Genomic DNA, 22,862 nt, shown 5'->3' with positions numbered 1-22,862 from the left:
CACCGTCGTCACCCGCGCTGGTGAGACCCGCACCGTCCTGCCAGGATGTCATTGATATGGCGACTGCCGGAAGTTTACGTGGGAACCGGAAGTAGTTGTGCGGACCGTACAGGAGAGCGGCGGTGAGTACCGGAGGGCCGGGTGTGGCGCGGCGTCACCGGGGTGTATAATAATGTGCGGATTATAATGGGGAGGAAGGGAGGCTGATCCGGGGTCACTCAGTGATAATGGCGGCGCTGTGCGCTACTGCAGGCATTCGCCACAGCTGCTGCACAACCTCTTTTTACAAACCAGTTAAACCTTTATATGTCTTGGATTTGACAGTATTCCTTGAAATAAAAAGCCGCTGAGCAGCAACCGCAGTGAGACTGTGTGTGTGTCTGTGTGCGTGTGTGACTGTGTGCGTGTGTGACTGTGTGTGTGACTGTGTGTGTGTGTGACTGTGTGTGTGTGTGACTGTGTGTGTGTGTGACTGTGTGTGTGTGTGACTGTGTGTGTGTGTGTGTGTGTGTGTGTCTGTGTGCGTGTGTGACTGTGTGTGTGACTGTGTGCGTGTGCGACTGTGTGTGCGACTGTGTGTGCGACTGTGTGTGCGACTGTGTGTGTGACTGTGCGTGTGTGACTGTTCGTGAGACACTGTGTGTGTGTGTGTGTGTGACTGTGTGTGACTGTGTGTGCGCAAGACTGTGTGTGTGTGTAAGACTGGGTGTGTGTGTGTGAGTGACTGTGTGAGTGAGTGACTGTGTGTGTGAGTGAGTGACTGTGTGTGTGAGTGAGTGACTGTGTGTGTGAGTGAGTGACTGTGTGTGTGAGTGAGTGACTGTGTGTGTGAGTGAGTGACTGTGTGTGTGAGTGACTGTGTGTGTGTGTGAGTGACTGTGTGTGTGTGTGAGTGACTGTGTGTGTGAGTGAGTGACTGTGTGTGTGAGTGAGTGACTGTGTGAGTGAGTGACTGTGTGTGTGTGTGAGTGACTGTGTGTGTGTGTGTGTGTGTGTGACTGTGTGTGTGTGTGACTGTTCGTGAGACACTGTGTGTGCGTGCGAGAGACTGTGTATGCATGTGTGTGTGTGTGCGCGCACGTGACATCCACTGTGTGGATGACGATGCATGTGTGTGACGATGTGAGTGTGTGTGTACACCATGTTTTGTGACAATGCATGTGTGTGATGCATGTTGTGTGTGTGCCTGCGCTGCAGGGTGTGTGTGTGACGGAGTGTATAAATATCAAATTCTGTGTTATACTGAGCCTGATGAAGACCTGCGCAGTCTCCACAGCTGCTATTATTACCATCTTTCAGTTCGCCATTAAAAGGCATCAACCTCTGAGGACTTTCAGTTCTTTTAAATATTTTTTTTTCTATCTCCTGGCTGTCACGGTACAAAGATATATTTTACCTATGACAGGATGTGCGCCGCAGTGTGTGACGGGGTGTGCGCCGCGGTGTGTGATGATGCACGTGTGTGTGCCTGCGCCGCGGTGTGTGATGATGCATGTGTGTGGGCCTGCGCCGCGGTGTGTGATGATGCATGTGTGTGGGCCTGCGCCGCGGTGTGTGATGATGCATGTGTGTGTGCCTGTGCCGCGGTGTGTGACAAGGTGTGTGATGGATGTGTCCTGACGTCTGTCCTCCTGCTTCTTCCTCAGGCTCTCCTGTCATGGCGGAGGGGAAGAAGGTTGGCAACGCCGTCCTCCCCAGCGACTCCATGAAAGTGATTGCAGAGTCTATCGGAGTCTCCCAGATATCGGAGGAGACCTGCCAGCTGCTGGCTCAGGAGGTCAGCTTCAGGATCAAGGAGGTGTTCCAGGTCAGAGGTCGTCCAGAGCCGATGGATCCCCTTATTACTGGAGAGTGGCGTGCTGGCATTGGAGGCGCTGCAGAGTGATGCTGGGCATAAGTGTTCTTGGCATTGGCGGTGCTAGAAGGCGATACTGGGCAATGGCGGCGCGTTTAGCTATTGCAACACGCTTGGTAGTGGTAGCGCTGGAGGGCGGTGTGCTAGCATGGGTGATGCGTTGAACATTAGCAACTTGCTGGGCATTGGTGGTGCTGTAGGGCGGCACACTGGACATTGGCACTGCTGGAGGGCGGCACTGGGCATAAGCATTTTTGGCGCGGTAGGGCGGCATGCTAGCATTCACAGCGCTGGTGGTTGGCTTGCTAGGTATTGGCAATGGTGGTGAGCGGCACGCTTGTTGCACGCTGGATTGGCAGTGCACTGGGCAGTGGCGGTGTTGGAGGGCAGCAGTGGCGGTGCACTGGGCAGTGGCGGTGTTGGAGGGCAGCAGTGGCGGTGCACTGGGCAGTGGCGGTGTTGGAGGGCAGCAGTGGCGGTGCACTGGGCAGTGGCGGTGTTGGAGGGCGGCAGTGGCGGTGCACTGGGCAGTGGCAGCACTGGAGGGCGGTATTGGCGGTGCACTGGGCAGTGGCGGTGTTGGAGGGCGGCAGTGGCAGTGCACTGGGCAGTGGCAGCTCTGGAGGGCAGTATTGGCGGTGCACTGGGCAGTGGCAGCTCTGGAGGGCGGCAGTGGCGGTGTACTGGGCAGTGGCAGCTCTGGAGGGCGGCAGTGGCGGTGTTGGAGGGCAGCAGTGGCGGTGCACTGGGCAGTGGCGGTGTTGGGGGGCAGCAGTGGCGGTGCACTGGGCAGTGGCGGTGTTGGAGGGCGGCAGTGGCGGTGCACTGGGCAGTGGCAGCTCTGGAGGGTGACACACTTTCTCTTTGCAGTCCCATTCCTGCATTGATTTCCCTTCTTCTTCCCTCTCCTCCAGGACTCCATGAAGTTCATGCACGTCGGGAAGAGGCAGAAGCTGAACCCCAGCGACATCGATGCGGCTCTGAAACTGAAGAACGTGGAGGTGCGGAGCAGGGGCGGGTTTTGGCGCTGGCGCCCCTGTGCTGGCGTCCTCCATGTTCCGGACACCCCAGCATCCTATTCTTACCCCTGTTTCTCCCCTCCCCCCACAGCCGATCTATGGATTCCACGCCAAGGAGTTCCTGCCCTTCCGCTACGCCAGCGGGGGAGGACGCGAGCTGCACTTCTATGAGGAGAAGGAGGTAGACCTGTGTGATATAATCAGCACCCCCGCTGCCCCGCGTGCCCCTCGACGTCTCCTTGAAAGGTTGGTGATGTCGCCATTTTGGATTTTTATGTGGGTGGAATTTATTAATTAGTGTCGACCTGCCGTCCCCGGGTCCTATTTCCTCCTAGTGGCAGGCTACATGCAGGATTTCAGTCACAGACTTTATCATATGACCCTTTTCAGAGATGCAGATTGGTTCTTGAGCACCATGTGATACCCCAGAAATAGAAAGGTCTCACATTTCAGCTCCCAGTCACTTAGAGGGAGTACAGTTGTACCCACCAATGTTTTTGTTAACCCCTTCCGGACATGTGATGAGCACGCTTCGTACACGGCCATCGTCTTCATCAGACAGAAGTGATCAGGGCAAGCTCCGATCGCTGCTGTTTAATCTCTTGACATACAAGCATTTAAGGGTTGCAATCAGGCCTGGGGTCAATCCTGCCTCACTGACTTCCCCCAAAGCCCAACATCAGGCTGATATCATCTTAATCTCGTCGACCTATAGAGTCTCGTTGTTGGGGCATTTTTACAGCACAAAGAAAACAAAAAAAAACATTGTGTGAATTGAATAACAGCCAGTCAGGAAGGGGTTAGTACATATCCGCTGTGTGCCTGATCCCCTGCTTTTATCCCACAGCTCACTGGCTGAGTATAGAGGGCGTGCAGCCGGCCATCCCGGAGAACCCCCCGCCAGGTGACGTCCTCCTCGTACATCACACATTACATCGCACCGTCTCCTTTCTTGTTTTTATTACATATATATTCTCCTTCAGTTCCTAAAGAGCAGCAGAAGATCGAGGCCACCGAACCGCTGAAGGTGGTGAAGCCGGGCCAAGAGGAAGCCAGGGGGCTCAAAGGGAAAGGCCAAGGGGCCAACGCCGTGGATGGGAAAGGTGAGTGTCCGGCCGACGAATGTGCTCCTCCATACTCCTCTCCCTTCTGCATTCTCCTTACCTCCCCCGCCCTCTTCCTCCTCCGCCACGCTCTTCCGTTGCGCTTTTTATTCTCCTTCTCCCCACCACCTCCTCCTCTTGCCTTCTCTCTCCTCCCTCTCCTCTGTGCTCCCCCTGCCTCCTCCTCTGCGCTCCTCTCCTCCCACATTCTCCTCCTTCCCGCACTCTCCCTCCTCCCTCCTTCTCCCTCCTCTGTGCTCCCCCCACCACCGCCTCTGCGCTCTTCTCCTCCCGCCTTCTCCTCCTCCATCCTCTTTCCCGCACTCTCTCTCCCTCCTCCCCCTCTTGCCTTCTCCTCTGTGCTCCCCCTCACCACCTCCTCTGCACTCTTCCCCCCCCCTGCGCCTCCTCCTCTGCGCTCCCACCTCCTTTGCGCTCTTCTCCCCCCCCTCCTCCTCCTTCTCCTCTGTGCTCCTCCCACCTCCTCCTGCACTCTTCCGCACCCCCCTCCTCCCCAGCCTCCTCCTCCATGCACCTGCCTCCTCCTTCCCGCACTCTCCTTCCTCCTCCCTCCTCCTTCCTCTCTCCTCCTTCCTCCTCCCTCCTCTATGCTCTCCCCACCTCCTCCCCTGCGCTCTTCTCTTCTCCTCCCGCCTCCTCCCCTGCGCTCTTCTCTTCTCCTCCCGCCTCCTCCCCTGCGCTCTTCTCTTCTCCTCCCGCCTCCTCCCCTGCGCTCTTCTCTTCTGCCCCCCACCTCCTCCTCTGCTCTCTTCTCCCCCCACCTCCTCCTCTGTGCTCTTCTCTTCTCCCCCCACCTCCTCCCCTGCGCTCTTCTCCTCTGTGCTCCCCCCGCCTCCTCCCCTGCGCTCTTCTCTTCTCCCCCCGCCTCCTCCCCTGCGCTCTTCTCTTCTCCCCCCGCCTCCTCCCCTGCGCTCTTCTCTTCTCCTCCCCTGCGCTCTTCTCCCCCCACCTCCTCCCCTGCGCTCTTCTCTTCTCCTCCCGCCTCCTCCCCTGCGCTCTTCTCTTCTCCTCCCGCCTCCTCCCCTGCGCTCTTCTCTTCTCCTCCCGCCTCCTCCCCTGCGCTCTTCTCTTCTCCTCCCGCATCCTCCCCTGCGCTCTTCTCTTCTCCTCCCGCCTCTTCCCCTGCGCTCTTCTCTTCTCCTCCCGCCTCTTCCCCTGCGCTCTTCTCTTCTCCTCCCGCCTCCTCCCCTGCGCTCTTCTCTTCTCCTCCCGCCTCCTCCCCTGCGCTCTTCTCTTCTCCTCCCGCCTCCTCCCCTGCGCTCTTCTCTTCTCCTCCCCTGCGCTCTTCTCTTCTCCTCCCGCCTCCTCCCCTGCGCTCTTCTCTTCTCCTCCCGCCTCCTCCCCTGCGCTCTTCTCTTCTCCTCCCGCCTCCTCCCCTGCGCTCTTCTCTTCTCCTCCCGCCTCCTCCCCTGCGCTCTTCTCTTCTCCTCCCGCATCCTCCCCTGCGCTCTTCTCTTCTCCTCCCGCCTCTTCCCCTGCGCTCTTCTCTTCTCCTCCCGCCTCTTCCCCTGCGCTCTTCTCTTCTCCTCCCGCATCCTCCCCTGCGCTCTTCTCTTCTCCTCCCGCATCCTCCCCTGCGCTCTTCTCTTCTCCTCCCGCATCCTCCCCTGCGCTCTTCTTTTCTCCTCCCGCCTCTTCCCCTGCGCTCTTCTCTTCTCCTCCCGCCTCTTCCCCTGCGCTCTTCTCTTCTCCTCCCGCCTCTTCCCCTGCGCTCTTCTCTTCTCCTCCCGCATTCTACCCTGCGCTCTTCTCTTCTCCTCCCGCCTCTTCCCCTGCGCTCTTCTCTTCTCCTCCCGCCTCCTCCCCTGCGCTCTTCTCTTCTCCTCCCGCCTCCTCCCCTGCGCTCTTCTCTTCTCCTCCCGCCTCCTCCCCTGCGCTCTTTTCTTCTCCTCCCGCCTCCTCCCCTGCGCTCTTCTCTTCTCCTCCCGCCTCCTCCCCTGCGCTCTTCTCTTCTCCTCCCGCCTCCTCCCCTGCGCTCTTCTCTTCTCCTCCCGCCTCCTCCCCTGCGCTCTTCTCTTCTCCTCCCGCCTCCTCCCCTGCGCTCTTCTCTTCTCCTCCCGCCTCCTCCCCTGCGCTCTTCTCTTCTCCTCCCGCCTCCTCCCCTGCGCTCTTCTCTTCTCCCCCCGCCTCCTCCCCTGCGCTCTTCTCTTCTCCCCCCGCCTCCTCTTCTCCCCCCGCCTCCTCCTCTGTGCACATCCCTGGTCGTTGATCTGGCCTCTTGTCTCTGTTCTCTCCAGGGAAGGAGAAGAAGTCGTCCATCCTGGAGGGCGCTCCCCTGAAGCTGAAGCCGCGCAGTATCCACGAGCTGTCGGTGGAGCAGCAGCTGTACTACAAGGAGATCACGGAGGCTTGTGTCGGCTCCTGCGAGGCCAAGCGAGCGGTGCGTGTGCGCACAGAGACGCGTCCTCTCCGGGGGGCATACACGGTGCCTCCGTACATTGCCTCACGTCTGCTTCTTCTGTAGGAAGCCCTGCAGAGCATCGCCACCGACCCCGGCCTGTATCAGATGCTGCCGCGGTTTAGCACTTTTATATCGGAGGGGGTGAGTATTAGGGGGTATTTCCCCGGGGTCTCGAGGGGTCTGCAGGGTTCTGCGCCGGCTGCTGACATCTCATGAAGCTTTATTGAAGACCTTTTACATTTCTGGTTTTATCCAGAGGCAAACCTCACTGCTGAGGGTTTGTTACAGTTGGAGCCGGTCTACACTGTACTTAAAGGGGACCTCCACCTCATTGTACCTTATTCTTCACTTCTTCCTATCATTAATGTCATTTTGTGAGATTTTACACCCATTTCTGTTTCCCGCTCAGGTCCGTGTCAATGTGGTCCAGAATAACCTGGCCCTGCTCATCTATCTGATGAGGATGGTGAAGGCTCTGATGGACAACCCCACCCTCTACCTGGAGAAATATGTAAGTATGGGGGGTCCCCCACATCCAGCACCATCCATCCTGGGCTCCAGCTTGTAACACATTGTCCCCCACTGTAGCTTCATGAGCTGATCCCCGCAGTGATGACCTGCATCGTCAGTCGCCAGCTCTGCCTACGCCCGGATGTGGACAATCACTGGGCGCTGAGAGACTTCGCTGCCCGACTCATAGCGCAGATCTGCAAGAACTTCAGCACCACTACCAACAACATCCAGTCCCGGATCACCAAGACCTTCACCAAGGTGAGGAACGCAGGCAGGAGAGACAGGCGGATGTGTGTCACCGCTATAATACTGCTCCTATGTACAGAAATATAACTACTATAATACTGTCCCCTATATACAAGAATATAACTACTATACTACTGCCCCTATGTACAAGAATATAACTACTATAATACTGCCCCCTATGTACAAGAATATAACTACTATAATACTGCCCCTATGTACAAGAATATAACTACTATAATACTGCCCCCTATATACAAGAATATAACTACTATACTACTGCCCCTATGTACAAGAGTATAACTGCTATAATACTGCCCCTATATACAAGAATATAACTACTATATTACTGCCCCTATATACAAGAATATAACTACTATAATACTGCCCCCTATGTACAAGAATATAACTACTATAATACTGGCCCTATATACAAGAATATAACTACTATAATACTGCCCCTATATACAAGAATATAACTACTATATTACTGCTCCTATGTACAAGAATATAACTACTATAATACTGGCCCTATATACAAGAATATAACTACTATAATACTGCCCCTATATACAAGAATATAACTACTATAATACTGCCCCTATGTACAAGAGTATAACTGCTATAATACTGCCCCTATATACAAGAATATAACTACTATAATACTGCCCCTATATACAAGAATATAACTACTATAATACTGCCCCCTATGTACAAGAATATAACTACTATAATACTGGCCCTATATACAAGAATATAACTACTATAATACTGCTCCTATATACAAGAATATAACTACTATAATACTGCTCCTATGTACAAGAATATAACTACTATAATACTGCTCCTATGTACAAGAATATAACTACTATAATACCGCCCCTATATACAAGAATATAACTACTATAATACTGCCCCTATATACAAGAATATAACTACTATAATACTGCCCCTATATACAAGAATATAACTACTATAATACTGCTCCTATATACAAGAATATAACTACTATAATACTGCCCCTTTGTACAAGAATATAACTACTATAATACTGCCCCCTATGTACAAGAATATAACTACTATAATACTGCCCCCTATGTACAAGAATATAACTACTATAATACTGCCCCCTATGTACAAGAATATAACTACTATAATACTGCCCCTTATGTACAAGAATATAAGTACTATAATACTGCCCCCTATGTACAAGAATATAACTACTATAATACTGCCCCCCTATGTACAAGAATATAACTACTATAATACTGCCCCCTATGTACAAGAATATAACTACTATAATACTGCTCCCTATGTATAAGAATATAACTACTATAATACTGCCCCCTATGTACAAGAATATACCTACTATAATACTGCCCCCTATGTACAAGAATATAACTACTATAATACTGCCCCCTATGTGCAAGAATATAACTACTATAATACTGCCCCTATGTACAAGAATATAACTACTATAATACTGTCCCCTATGTACAAGAATATAACTACTGATAATACTGCCCCCTATGTACAAGAATATAACTACTATAATACTGCCCCCTATGTACAAGAATATAACTACTATAATACTGCTCCTATGTACAAGAATATAACTACTATAATACTGCCCCCTATGTACAAGAATATAACTACTATAATACTGCCCCTATGTACAAGAATATAACTACTATAATACTGCCCCCTATGTACAAGAATATAACTACTATAATACTGCTCCCTATGTACAAGAATATAACTACTATAATACTGCCCCCTATGTACAAGAATATAACTACTATAATACTGCCCCCCTATGTACAAGAATATAACTACTATAATACTGCCCCCTATGTACAAGAATATACCTACTATAATACTGCCCCCTATGTACAAGAATATAACTACTATAATACTGCCCCCTATGTGCAAGAATATAACTACTATAATACTGCCCCTATGTACAAGAATATAACTACTATAATACTGTCCCCTATGTACAAGAATATAACTACTATAATACTGCCCCCTATGTACAAGAATATAACTACTATAATACTGCCCCCTATGTACAAGAATATAACTACTATAATACTGCTCCCTATGTACAAGAATATAACTACTATAATACTGCCCCTATGTACAAGAATATATCTACTATAATACTGCCCCCCTATGTACAAGAATATAACTACTATAATACTGCTCCTATGTACAAGAATATAAGTACTATAATACTGCCCCCTATGTACAAGAATATAAGTACTATAATACTGCCCCCTATGTACAAGAATATAAGTACTATAATACTGCCCCCTATGTACAAGAATATAACTACTATAATACTGCCCCCCTATGTACAAGAATATAACTACTATAATACTGCCCCCTATGTACAAGAATATAACTACTATAATACTGCTCCCTATGTACAAGAATATAACTACTATAATACTGCCCCCTATGTACAAGAATATACCTACTATAATACTGCCCCCTATGTACAAGAATATAACTACTATAATACTGCCCCCTATGTGCAAGAATATAACTACTATAATACTGCCCCTATGTACAAGAATATAACTACTATAATACTGTCCCCTATGTACAAGAATATAACTACTATAATACTGCCCCCTATGTACAAGAATATAACTACTATAATACTGCCCCCTATGTACAAGAATATAACTACTATAATACTGCTCCTATGTACAAGAATATAACTACTATAATACTGCCCCCTATGTACAAGAATATAACTACTATAATACTGCCCCTATGTACAAGAATATAACTACTATAATACTGCCCCCTATGTACAAGAATATAACTACTATAATACTGCTCCCTATGTACAAGAATATAACTACTATAATACTGCCCCCTATGTACAAGAATATAACTACTATAATACTGCCCCCCTATGTACAAGAATATAACTACTATAATACTGCCCCCTATGTACAAGAATATACCTACTATAATACTGCCCCCTATGTACAAGAATATAACTACTATAATACTGCCCCCTATGTGCAAGAATATAACTACTATAATACTGCCCCTATGTACAAGAATATAACTACTATAATACTGTCCCCTATGTACAAGAATATAACTACTATAATACTGCCCCCTATGTACAAGAATATAACTACTATAATACTGCCCCCTATGTACAAGAATATAACTACTATAATACTGCTCCTATGTACAAGAATATAACTACTATAATACTGCCCCCTATGTACAAGAATATACCTACTATAATACTGCCCCCTATGTACAAGAATATAACTACTATAATACTGCCCCCTATGTGCAAGAATATAACTACTATAATACTGCCCCCTATGTGCAAGAATATAACTACTATAATACTGCCCCTATGTACAAGAATATAACTACTATAATACTGTCCCCTATGTACAAGAATATAACTACTATAATACTGCCCCCTATGTACAAGAATATAACTACTATAATACTGCCCCCTATGTACAAGAATATAACTACTATAATACTGCTCCTATGTACAAGAATATAACTACTATAATACTGCCCCTATGTACAAGAATATAACTACTATAATACTGCCCCCTATGTACAAGAATATAACTACTATAATACTGCCCCCTATGTACAAGAATATAACTACTATAATACTGCCCCCTATGTACAAGAATATAACTACTATAATACTGCCCCCTATGTACAAGAATATAACTACTATAATACTGCCCCTTATGTACAAGAATATAACTACTATAATACTGCCCCCTATGTACAAGAATATAACTACTATAATACTGCCCCCTATGTACAAGAATATAACTACTATAATACTGCTCCCTATGTACAAGAATATAACTACTATAATACTGCCCCCTATGTACAAGAATATACCTACTATAATACTGCCCCCTATGTGCAAGAATATAACTACTATAATACTGCCCCTATGTACAAGAATTTAACTACTATAATACTGTCCCCTATGTACAAGAATATAACTACTATAATACTGCCCCCTATGTACAAGAATATAACTACTATAATACTGCCCCCTATGTACAAGAATATAACTACTATAATACTGCTCCTATGTACAAGAATATAACTACTATAATACTGCCCCCTATGTACAAGAATATAACTACTATAATACTGCCCCTATGTACAAGAATATAACTACTATAATACTGCCCCCTATGTACAAGAATATAACTACTATAATACTGCTCCCTATGTACAAGAATATAACTACTATAATACTGCCCCCTATGTACAAGAATATAACTACTATAATACTGCCCCCCTATGTACAAGAATATAACTACTATAATACTGCCCCCTATGTACAAGAATATACCTACTATAATACTGCCCCCTATGTACAAGAATATAACTACTATAATACTGCCCCCTATGTGCAAGAATATAACTACTATAATACTGCCCCTATGTACAAGAATATAACTACTATAATACTGTCCCCTATGTACAAGAATATAACTACTATAATACTGCCCCCTATGTACAAGAATATAACTACTATAATACTGCCCCCTATGTACAAGAATATAACTACTATAATACTGCTCCTATGTACAAGAATATAACTACTATAATACTGCCCCCTATGTACAAGAATATAACTACTATAATACTGCCCCTATGTACAAGAATATAACTACTATAATACTGCTCCTATGTACAAGAATATAACTACTATAATACTGCCCCCTATGTACAGGAATATAACTACTATAATACTGCTCCTATGTACAAGAATATAACTACTATAATACTGCCCCCTATGTACAGGAATATTACTGCTATAATGCTGCCTCTGTGTATTCGGTGTATCGGTCTCTATACGCACATTATGACCCCGTTTTCTTCTCTCGCCCTCAGAGCTGGGTTGATGACCGCACTCCCTGGACCACCCGTTACGGGTCTATAGCGGGTCTGGCGGAGCTCGGTGCTGACGTGAGTTGGGGTCATTGGTTGCTGGGGGATATAAATGGGATTTCTCGGTAACTTCGCTCTTTTTTCCTTTTTGTTTGTTTTTTTTTAAGGTGATTAAAACGTTGATTGTTCCCCGTCTGCAAATAGAAGGGGAGCGTCTGCGGAACGTGCTGGAGGGGCAGGTGCTGTCCAACATCGATAAGATCGGAGCGGACCACGTGCAGAGCCTGCTGCTGGTAATGGGACCTGTATACGGGTGTTGGTGGTATCCAGGCTCTCGCTGAGGAGCGCCCCCTGGCTCCGGGCACGGTATTACCTCGGGTCTTGTGTCTTCCTGTAGAAACACTCCGCCCCGGTTCTGGTGAAGCTTCGCTCCCCTCCTGATGTACCTGATGCGTATCGTGCAGATTACGGGTTTTTGGGCCCTACGCTCTGCTCTCACGTGTTGAAGGCCAGAGCACAGAGCGCATTACAAGGGCCGCAGGTGAACCGGACGACGCTGACTGTGACCCAGGTACCCGTAAGCATTATGTCCCGTAGAGTCGCCCCCTGAGGGTAGGGCTTGTCCTGGGGAAGCTGCACGATGGAGCGGACCTCTAATGACGTGTTTCTCTCGTCCCCATCTTCCTCTCTTTGTGTCCTCTCTCAGCCGCGTCCCACTCTCACGCTATCGCAGCCGTCCTCTGGCTCCATCACGCCATCCCCTCGTCCTCCAGGAATTCTAAAGATGCCTGGGTCCTTGACCGGGTCCTTAACTTTGCCAGTGCAGACGTTAGTGAGTGCCCGCTCTGCAACTCCCACCCAGCCGTCACCACCACCCACCAAGTACATTGTGGTGTCTTCAGCCGGGAGCAGCGGGACCCAGGTAAGTCCATATTGTGAAATCTGTCTCCGCCTGTCCGTCCTGCGCGCGCGCCCCCTCGCCTGTCCGTCCTGCGCGCGCGCCCCCTCGCCTGTCCGTCCTGCGCGCGCGCCCCCTCGCCTGTCCGTCCTGCGCGCGCGCCCCCTCGCCTGTCCGTCCTGCGCGCGCGCCCCCCTCGCCTGTCCGTCCTGCGCGCGCGCCCCCTCGCCTGTCCGTCCTGCGCGCGCGCCCCCTCGCCTGTCCGTCCTGCGCGCGCGCCCCCCCTCGCCTGTCCGTCCTGCGCGCGCGCCCCCCCCTCGCCTGTCCGTCCTGCGCGCGCGCCCCCCCCTCGCCTGTCCGTCCTGCGCGCGCGCCCCCCCTCGCCTGTCCGTCCTGCGCGCGCGCCCCCCCCTCGCCTGTCCGTCCTGCGCGCGCGCCCCCCCTCGCCTGTCCGTCCTGCGCGCGCGCCCCCCCTCGCCTGTCCGTCCTGCGCGCGCGCCCCCCCTCGCCTGTCCGTCCTGCGCGCGCGCCCCCCCTCGCCTGTCCGTCCTGCGCGCGCGCCCCCCCCTCGCCTGTCCGTCCTGCGCGCGCGCCCCCCCCTCGCCTGTCCGTCCTGCGCGCGCCCCCTCGCCTGTCCGTCCTGCGCGCGCGCCCCCTCGCCTGTCCGTCCTGCGCGCGCGCCCCCCTCGCCTGTCCGTCCTGCGCGCGCGCCCCCTCGCCTGTCCGTCCTGCGCGCGCGCCCCCCTCGCCTGTCCGTCCTGCGCGCGCGCCCCCCCTCGCCTGTCCGTCCTGCGCGCGCGCCCCCCCCTCGCCTGTCCGTCCTGCGCGCGCGCCCCCCCTCGCCTGTCCGTCCTGCGCGCGCGCCCCCCCTCGCCTGTCCGTCCTGCGCGCGCGCCCCCCCTCGCCTGTCCGTCCTGCGCGCGCGCCCCCCCTCGCCTGTCCGTCCTGCACGCGCGCGCCCCCTCGCCTGTCCGTCCGTCTCTTTTGTAATTTATCTTTCTTTGTCGCTCCTAATTGGGAGACCCAAACAATTGGGTGTATAGCTACTGCCTCCGGAGGCCACACAAAGTATTACACTTAAAAGTGTAAGGCCCCTCCCCTTCTGGCTATACACCCCCCGTGGGATCACGGGCTCACCAGTTTTGTGCTTTGTGCGAAGGAGGTCAGACATCCACGCATAGCTCCACTGTTTAGTCAGCAGCAGCTGCTGACTATGTCGGTTGGAAGAAAAGAGGGCCCATACTAGGGCCCCCAGCATGCTCCCTTCTCACCCCACTCTTGTCGGAGGTGTTTGTTAAGGTTGAGGTACCCATTGCGGGTACGGAGGCTGGAGCCCACATGCTGCTTTCCTTCCCCATCCCCTTAGGGCTCTGGGTGAAGTGGGATCCTATCGGTCTCCAGGCACTGAGGCCGTGCTCCATCCACAGCTCCTGGGAATCTGCTGGACATGGAGCGGAGTATCCTCAGGGACATGGCCCTGCTACGATGAGGTACTCTGTGTCCCTGTGGGGACCGCGCACGGACACACGGCAGCACTGCTGGGTGTGTTAGTGCGCCAGGGACGGCGGCGCTGCCCGCACTAGTGCCATCGCACAATTCAGCTTAGCTGGGTGTGTTAGTGTATTACGGGACTACCGCGCTAACCGCCGCCGCCATTTTTATTTCAGGCGCGGCTGGAACTTGTGGTGCGCCGGGGACTTCCGCGCCGACCAAGGCTTATATGCCGGCCGCGCTTATCACTCGAGTCCCCGGCTTGCGCGGCCTAGTCTCACTTCGTTTCCGCCCACAGACCTGCCAGTCAGGGTAGGGGCGTAACGCTGCACAGCACGGCAGCGCTGAGAGCTGGAGTATGCTTTGCATACTCCACCCCTCTCACTGTGTGCACTGTGAAACCGGATTCCCGCACTTTCTCAGGCACGCCCACGGCTTCCTCCTTTACACAGGACGCCGGCAGCCATGCTTGTCAGTGTTTTCTGTAGCGACAGAAGAGACAAGTTTAGGAATCCCTGGCAGGGATTCGGATAGTCACACAACCGCTGTGACCAGGCGTTAAGCAGCACCTGTGGGGCTGACTCCACTAGTGCCGAAGTGCACATATACATATATGTTTATTCACTATGCATTGCACTGTTTAGCTGCATTTTTGTATATACCCTCCTTGATTGTGCGGAGGACATAACAGCATATTGTCTGTGTAAAACAGAGGTGCAGAAGCACATGTTTTCTATGCAGCCGGTACAGCATGTATGGCTATATGGCCGGCAGGGTACATAGACCCCCATTGTATGCAACGGAGTCTCTGCTAATCGTCCAGGACATGGGGACGGAGTCTGCAGTATTTACTGACAGATTTTCTAAGACTATGGCTATGATACTAGAAGCCTTGCAGTCCAGACAGGTCTCTCAAATCAATGGCCACTGTTCATTCATTATCCATGGTCCCCCTCAGTGTGAACAACTTTGAGCTCCGAGGGGTCACGTGCTTCCCAGGACACGGACGACAGTCCCAGACAGCCTGAGAGGCTCACTATGAGCGGCCCTCGACTTCATCACACTAGTCAAGGTCCCAGCAAGAGGACTCTCTGTGTGATGTGGCGGAGGTAGCTGCTCAAGATCTAATCCTGAGACCGCTCTCAATCTGGATACACCTGATGGTAACGCCATAGTCAATAATCTCATAGCGTCCATCAATAGAATGTTAGTCATTTCTCCCCCAGCTCCTCCAGTGGAGGAGTCAGCTTCACAGCAAGAGAAATTCCATTTCACGTATCCCAAGCGTAAATTAAGTACTTTCCTGGACCACCCTGACTTTACACAGGCAGTCCAGGAACACCACGCTTATCCAGTTAAGCGCTTCTCCAAACGGCTTAGGATACACGTTATCCATACCCCCTGACGTGGGCAATGGCTGGACCCAGTGTCCCAACGGGCATCCTCCAACTCCAGGCTTGCAGCTAGATCCATAGTTGCAGGGGAAGATGGGGCTGCACTTAAAGATGCCACTGACAGACAGAGGGATCTCTGGTCGAAATCCATCTATGAGGCTATCGGCGCGCTGTTGGCTCCAGCATTCGCAACCGTAGGGGCACTCCAAGCTACTTCAGCTTGTCTTACACAGATGGACACGGTCACACGTACATCTGTTCCGCAAGTGTCATCCTTAACCGCTCAAATGTCGGCATTTCCGTCTTATGCGATTAATGCTGTCCTAGACTCTACGACCCGTACGGCAGTGGCGTCCGCTAACTCCGTGTTTTTGCGCAGAGCCTGGTTGTTAACTGAATGGAAGACAGATTCTGCTTCCAAAAAAGGGCTCCCAAGAACCAGTTTGCCTTGTTCTGCTGACCGCCTGTTTAGTGTGCGTTAGATGAAATCATTAAACAGTTCCAGAGTAAGGATTCATCCTTACCTCAGCCCAGACAAAGCAAACCCCAACAGACCAAGTCGGGGTTTCGGTCTTTTCAAGGCTCGGGCAGGTCCCATTTCTCCTCGTCCAAAGAGGACTCTGAAGGCTCAGAGGAGCTCAGTTTCTTGGCGGGCTCAGTCACGCCCAAAAAAGACAGACTGAAAACCCGCTTCCAAGAGGCTTCCTTATGACTTGCGGCTTCCTCTCTTCGCATCCTCGGTCAGTAGCAGGCTCTCCCGCCTTGGCGATATTTAGCTGCCACAGGTCTAAGACCGTTCGGTGAGAAACATTCTGTCTCACGGGTACAGGATAGAGTTCAGTTCTCGTCCTCCAACTCGATTCTTCAGAACTTCTCCACCTCCCGACCGAGCCGATGCTCTTCTGCAAGCAGTGTCCACTCTAAAGGCAGAACGAGGGTTGACCCCCGTTCCTCTTCAGGAACAAGGTCACGGTTTTTACTCCGAATTATTTGTCGTGCCAAAAAAGGACGGGTCTTTCCGTTCCGTTCTGGATCTAACACGGCTCAACCAGCTCGTGAACACCAGGCGGTTCCGGATGGAATCCCCCCGCTCCGTCATCGCCTCAATGTCTCAAGGAAATTTCCTAACATCGATAGACGTCAAGGATGCTTATCCCCACGTGACGATTGATCCAGAGCTCCAGCGTTTCTACGCTTTGTTATAAGAGACGAACACCTTCAGTTCGTAACTCTGCCTTCCAGCTGGCGACAGCCCCACGGGTCTTCGCTAAGGTCATGGCAGCAGTAGTAGCAGTCCTGCAATCTCAAGGTCACTCTGTGATCCCGTATTGGACGATCCACTTGTCAAGGCACCCTCTCAAGAGGCATGCCAACACAGCCTGAACGTTGAGCTGAAGACTCTCCAGAGTTTCGGGTGGATTATCAACTTTTCAAAGTCAGATCCGACCCCGGGCCAATCGCTAACATAGCTAGGCATGGAGTTTCATACTCTCTCAGCGATAGTGAAGCTTCCGCTAGACAAACAGCGTTCACTACAGACAAGGCTGCAATCTCTCCTTTAGGATCAGTCGCACACATTGAGACGCCTCATGCACTTCCCATGTAAGATGGTAGCAATGGCGGCAGTCCCTTTCGCGCAGTTTCATCTGCGTCCACTACAATAGGACATTCTCCGCCAATGAGACGGGAGGTCGACGTCCATCGACAGAGACGTCTTCCTTTCTCAGGCGGCCAAGGAATCTCTACGGTAGTGGCTTCTTCCCACCTCATGGTCAGAAGGAAGGTCCTTCCTACCCCCATCCTGGGCGGTAGTTACGACAGACACGAGTCTATCAGAGTGGGGAGCAGTTTTTCTCCACCACAGGGCTCAAAGTACGTGGACTCAGCAAGAGTCCACCCTTCAGATCAATGTTCTGGAAATCAGAGCAGTGTATCTTGTCCTACAAGCCTTCCAGCAGTGGCTGGAAAGCAAGCAGATCCGAATTCAGTCGGATATCTCCACAGCGGTGGCATACATCTACCACCACGGAAGAACACGCAGCCGGCAAGCCTTCCAGGAAGTCCGGCGGATTCTAACGTGGGTAGAAGACACGGCATCCACCATATCCGCAGTTCACATCCCTGGCGTGGTAAACTAAGAAGCAGACTTCCTCAGTCGCCAGGGTATGAACGCAGGGGATTGGTCTCTTCACCCGGACGGGTTTCAGGAGATCTGTCGCCGCTACGGGATGCCGGACGTCGACATAATGGCGTCACGACACAACAACATCGTCCCGGCTTCATGGCACAGTCTCACGATCATCGACCTCTGGCGGCAGACGCCTTAGTTCAACATTGGTCGCAGTCCCGGCTACCTTATGTGTCACACCTCTGGCATTGTTGCCCAGAGTGCTGCGCAAGATCAAGTCCGACTGTCGCCGCACCATCCTCGTCGTTCCAGATTGGCCGAGGAGGTCGTGGTACCCGGATCTATGGTACTTCACGGTAGGAACCGTGGGCACTACCAGACCGACCAGACTTGCTGTCTCAAGGGCCCTTTTTTCCATCTGAATTCTGCGGCCCTGAACATGACAGTGTAGCCATTGAGTCCTGGATCCTAGCGTCTTCAGGATTATCTCAGGAGTGGTTGTCACCATGAGGCAGGCTAAGAAGCCAACGTCCGCCAAGATCTACCATAGATCGTGGAAGATATTCTTATCTTGGTGCTCTGCTCAAGGAGTTTCTCCCTGGCCATTTGCATCGCCTATTTTTCCTTCCTACCTGCAATCTTGGTTGGAAAATGGTTTGTCGCTCAGCTCCCTTAAAGGACAAGTCTCAGCGCTATCTGTATTTTTTCAGAAACGCCTAGCACGACTTCCACGGGTACGCACGTTCCTGCAGGGAGTTTGTCTTCTCATCACTCCATACAAGCGGCCATTAGAGCTCTGGAGTCTGAACAAGGTTCTAATTGCTCTCTTGAAGCCGCCTTTCGAGCCTTTGAAAGATGTTTCCCTTTCCCGTCTTTCACAGAAAGTGGCCTTTCTAGTAGCGGTCACGTCTCTTCAGAGAGTGTCCGAGCTAGCAGCGCTGTCATGCAAATCTCCATTCCTGGTCTTTCACCAGGACAAGGGGGTTCGGCGTCCGATTCCGGACTTTCTCCCTAAGGTGGTATCCCACTTTCATCTCAATCAAGATATCACCTTACCTTCTTTGTGTCCTCATCCAGTCCATCAATTTGAAAAGGATTTGCATCTGTTGGATCTGGTGAGAGCACTCAAGATCTACATTCCCGCACGGCGCTCCTGCGCCGCCCGGATGCACTCTTTGTCCTTGTCGCTGGTCAGCGTAAAGGGTCACAAGTTTCCAAATCCACCCTGACTCGGTGGATCAAGGAACCAATTCTTGAAACCTACCGTTCTGCTAGGCTCCCGGTTCCCTCAGGGCTGAATGCCCATTCTACCAGAGCCGTGAGTGCGTCCTGGCATTACGGCACCAGGCTACGGCTCAGCAGGTGTACCAGGCACCTACCTGGTCGAGTCTGCACACTTTTACCAAGCATTATCAGGTGCATACCTACGCTTCGGCAGACGCCAGCCTAGGTAGACAAGTCCTTCAGGCGGCAGTTCCCCACCTGTAGGAAAGGGCTGTTTGACGGCCCTATCACGAGGTATTCTTTTACCCACCCAGGGACTGCTTTTGGACGTCCCAATTGTCTGGGTCTCCCAATTAGGAGCGACAAAGAAGAAGGGAATTTTGTTTACTTACCGTAAATTCCTTTTCTTCTAGCTCCAATTGGGAGACCCAGCACCCGCCCTGTTTTCTTTGGGTTTTTTTCGGTACACATGTTGTTCATGTGAATGGTTGCAGTTCTCCGATGTTTCTTCGGATTGAATTGGTCTTTAAACCAGTTATTGGCTTTCCTCCTTCTTGCTTTTGCACTAAACTGGTGAGCCCGTGATCCCACGGGGAGTGTATAGCCAGAAGGGGAGGGGCCTTACACTTTTAAGTGTAATACTTTGTGTGGCCTCCGGAGGCAGTAGCTATACACCCAATTGTCTGGGTCTCCCAATTGGAGCTAGAAGAAAAGGAATTTACGGTAAGTAAACAAAATTCCCTTCTTCCTCCGTTCTCCTCCGCTCTATGCCTTTTGCTTTGCTCCGCCACAGCTCTTGTCGTGGCCTCTTCTCCGCCCCAGCTCTTGTCGTGGCCTCTTCTCTGCCCCAGTTCTCGTCGTGGCCTCTTCTCCGCCCCAGCTCTCGTCGTGGCCTCTTCTCCGCCCCAGCTCTCGTCGTGGCCTCTTCTCCGCCCCAGCTCTCGTCGTGGCCTCTTCTCCGCCCCAGCTCTCGTCGTGGCCTCTTCTCCGCCCCAGCTCTCGTCGTGGCCTCTTCTCCGCCCCAGCTCTCGTCGTGGCCTCTTCTCCGCCCCAGCTCTCGTCGTGGCCTCTTCTCCGCCCCAGCTCTCGTCGTGGCCTCTTCTCCGCCCCAGCTCTCGTCGTGGCCTCTTCTCCGCCCCAGCTCTCGTCGTGGCCTCTTCTCCGCCCCAGCTCTCGTCGTGGCCTCTTCTCCGCCCCAGCTCTCGTCGTGGCCTCTTCTCCGCCCCAGCTCTCGTCGTGGCCTCTTCTCCGCCCCAGCTCTCGTCGTGGCCTCTTCTCCGCCCCAGCTCTCGTCGTGGCCTCTTCTCCGCCCCAGCTCTCGTCGTGGCCTCTTCTCCGCCCCAGCTCTCGTCGTGGCCTCTTCTCCGCCCCAGCTCTCGTCGTGGCCTCTTCTCCGCCCCAGCTCTCGTCGTGGCCTCTTCTCCGCCCCAGCTCTCGTCGTGGCCTCTTCTCCGCCCCAGCTCTCGTCGTGGCCTCTTCTCCGCCCCAGCTCTCGTCGTGGCCTCTTCTCCGCCCCAGCTCTCGTCGTGGCCTCTTCTCCGCCCCAGCTCTCGTCGTGGCCTCTTCTCCGCCCCAGCTCTCGTCGTGGCCTCTTCTCCGCCCCAGCTCTCGTCGTGGCCTCTTCTCCGCCCCAGCTCTCGTCGTGGCCTCTTCTCCGCCCCAGCTCTCGTCGTGGCCTCTTCTCCGCCCCAGCTCTCGTCGTGGCCTCTTCTCCGCCCCAGCTCTCGTCGTGGCCTCTTCTCCGCCCCAGCTCTCGTCGTGGCCTCTTCTCCGCCCCAGCTCTTGTCGTGGCCTCTTTGCTCTCCTCACCTTGCGCTCTACAGTTCCCCTTTGCCCGGTTCCTTTCGCTCCCTCTCATGTTTCCTCTCTGCCTCCGTGGCTCGCACGGCCACTTCCCTAAGAGCCTCTTTCAGCGCCACGTTGTCTTGCTCCAGTGCTCACTTTGCGCTTTCTCTCTGCACCTCCATTGGTTGCTTTGTAGTATTAGTTACTCCTCTCTTTGCAGCACCCCCCCCCCTCTCTCCTCCCCGGTCGTGTTCTGCCTCTTTTGCCCCACACCCGCTCTGCTTTTATTTTGCTCTTTCCACCCCTCACGGGCGCTCTTTCTCATTCCTCCACACACCCCATTGCACGCTCTGTTCTTCCTCCTCGCCCTACTGGCTTTGTCTACTTTTTGTGCGCCCCACATCCTCTAACCTACACCCCTCTCCTGGTGTACTCTGTTTTTTCGGCCTCCTACAAACCTTCAAGGTTTGCACTGCCTCCTTAATAGCCCCCTTCTTCTCAACTATTCCCCCCCCCCCCCTCTCTGACATTTTTTGCCCCTTACACCCCCCATGGCATGCTCTGCTTCTTTGGCCCCCTGCACCTTTCCATCATGGTGAGCTCTGCCTCTTTAGCCCCCTACACTCCCCCCATGGTGTGCTCTGCCTCTGCAGCCCCCTACACTCCCCCCCCCCCCCCCCCCCATGGTGTGCTCTGCCTCTGCAGCCCCCTACACTCCCCCCATGGTGCGCTCTGCCTCTGCAGCCACCTACACTCCCCCCATGGTGCGCTCTGCCTCTGCAGCCACCTACACCCCCCCCCATGGTGTGCTCTGCCTCTTTAGCCCCCTACACTCCCCCCCCCCATGGTGCGCTCTGCCTCTTTAGCCCTCTACACTCCCCCCATGGTGTGCTCTGCCTCTTTAGCCCCCTACACTCCCCCATGGTGCGCTCTCTCGCCCTCTCTTGTGATTACTGACTCCCGCCTGCCTTTCTTCCTTACCTTGCTCTATCCCTATCCCATTCTTTGCACTTGATGTTCCTTTGCCTTCATATCTCCATTGTTTGTTTTTTCCTTATTGATATATATATTTTTCTTTCCAGGTCCTCACATCTTCCAGCGGCCCCTCACCCTCCACCCCCTGCCCCCCGGGAGTCCAACCCATTGTGAAGCTGGTGTCCGGAGGTCAGAGCGGTGGCGTTGGTTCCACCACCGGGGGCAGTAGCGGAATGCAAAAGTACATTGTTGTGTCTCTCCCAACTGCTGGAGACAGCAAGACCCCTCAACCGTCCCCTCCCCCTTCTATAGAGACCCCCGGCTTGTGACACTGACTTTTTTTTGGGGGGGGCAGTTGTGCATGGTGTATGAATGCAGGGGAGTGTTCGTGTGAGTGTGGGGGTGTCCGCTGTGCCCGTGTACCACAGCTCAGTTATTTTGTGTAACATTTTCTTAATAAAATTGTAAAACCTTGTTTATTTTTTTCCATCTTAAGACCCAAAATAGTCAAAGTAGGTATCCATGGGTAACTGCGCTGGTGGTGGTCACTACAGGGTTGCTAGTGCCCCTTTATTGGAGGTGACCGCCAGGATGTCACCTGCAGGTAACGGGTTATACAGAAGCCGGTATTGCAAATGGCCTTCAATAATAGTTCTATATGCGTACAGCATGGGATGAGACAACAGAAATCCGAGGAGACAACGAGAACGAAGGACCTGGAGAAAGTCAGAGTTCAGACGCACGTCTGTAGGTCACGGTTTGTCCAAACGGGACTTTAAAAGGCCAAAGGAGATGATGTTGTGAAGGTCCGCCTGGCCACTTGTAAAAACCCCTTGTAGAGCACAGCAGAGGGAATTGGCCATAAGGGCAGGCAGTGGAACTGTGGCACCCC

At 52.4% G+C, this 22,862-nt stretch overlaps 1 protein-coding gene across 1 annotated transcript; it reads left to right on the top strand.

The window, feature by feature from the left end:
- Positions 1 to 22,445, top strand: TAF6 (TATA-box binding protein associated factor 6). The gene is given in 16 exon segments (XM_075346673.1): positions 1 to 122; positions 1,647 to 1,807; positions 2,770 to 2,856; positions 2,966 to 3,082; positions 3,084 to 3,120; positions 3,722 to 3,778; positions 3,858 to 3,977; positions 6,236 to 6,378; positions 6,463 to 6,540; positions 6,809 to 6,910; positions 6,988 to 7,170; positions 12,079 to 12,153; positions 12,243 to 12,368; positions 12,473 to 12,646; positions 12,782 to 12,997; positions 22,078 to 22,445. Coding segments are annotated over 15 exon segments (1,887 nt in total). The 5' UTR covers positions 1 to 122; positions 1,647 to 1,657; the 3' UTR covers positions 22,300 to 22,445.
- Positions 22,446 to 22,862: the final 417 nt, after the last annotated feature.

This window comes from Anomaloglossus baeobatrachus, chromosome 4, assembly GCF_048569485.1.
Source record: "Anomaloglossus baeobatrachus isolate aAnoBae1 chromosome 4, aAnoBae1.hap1, whole genome shotgun sequence".
NCBI classification, from domain to species: domain Eukaryota; kingdom Metazoa; phylum Chordata; class Amphibia; order Anura; family Aromobatidae; genus Anomaloglossus; species Anomaloglossus baeobatrachus.
The sequence above is the reverse complement of the archived record's forward strand: the minus strand, read 5'-3'. Positions and strand labels throughout refer to the sequence as shown.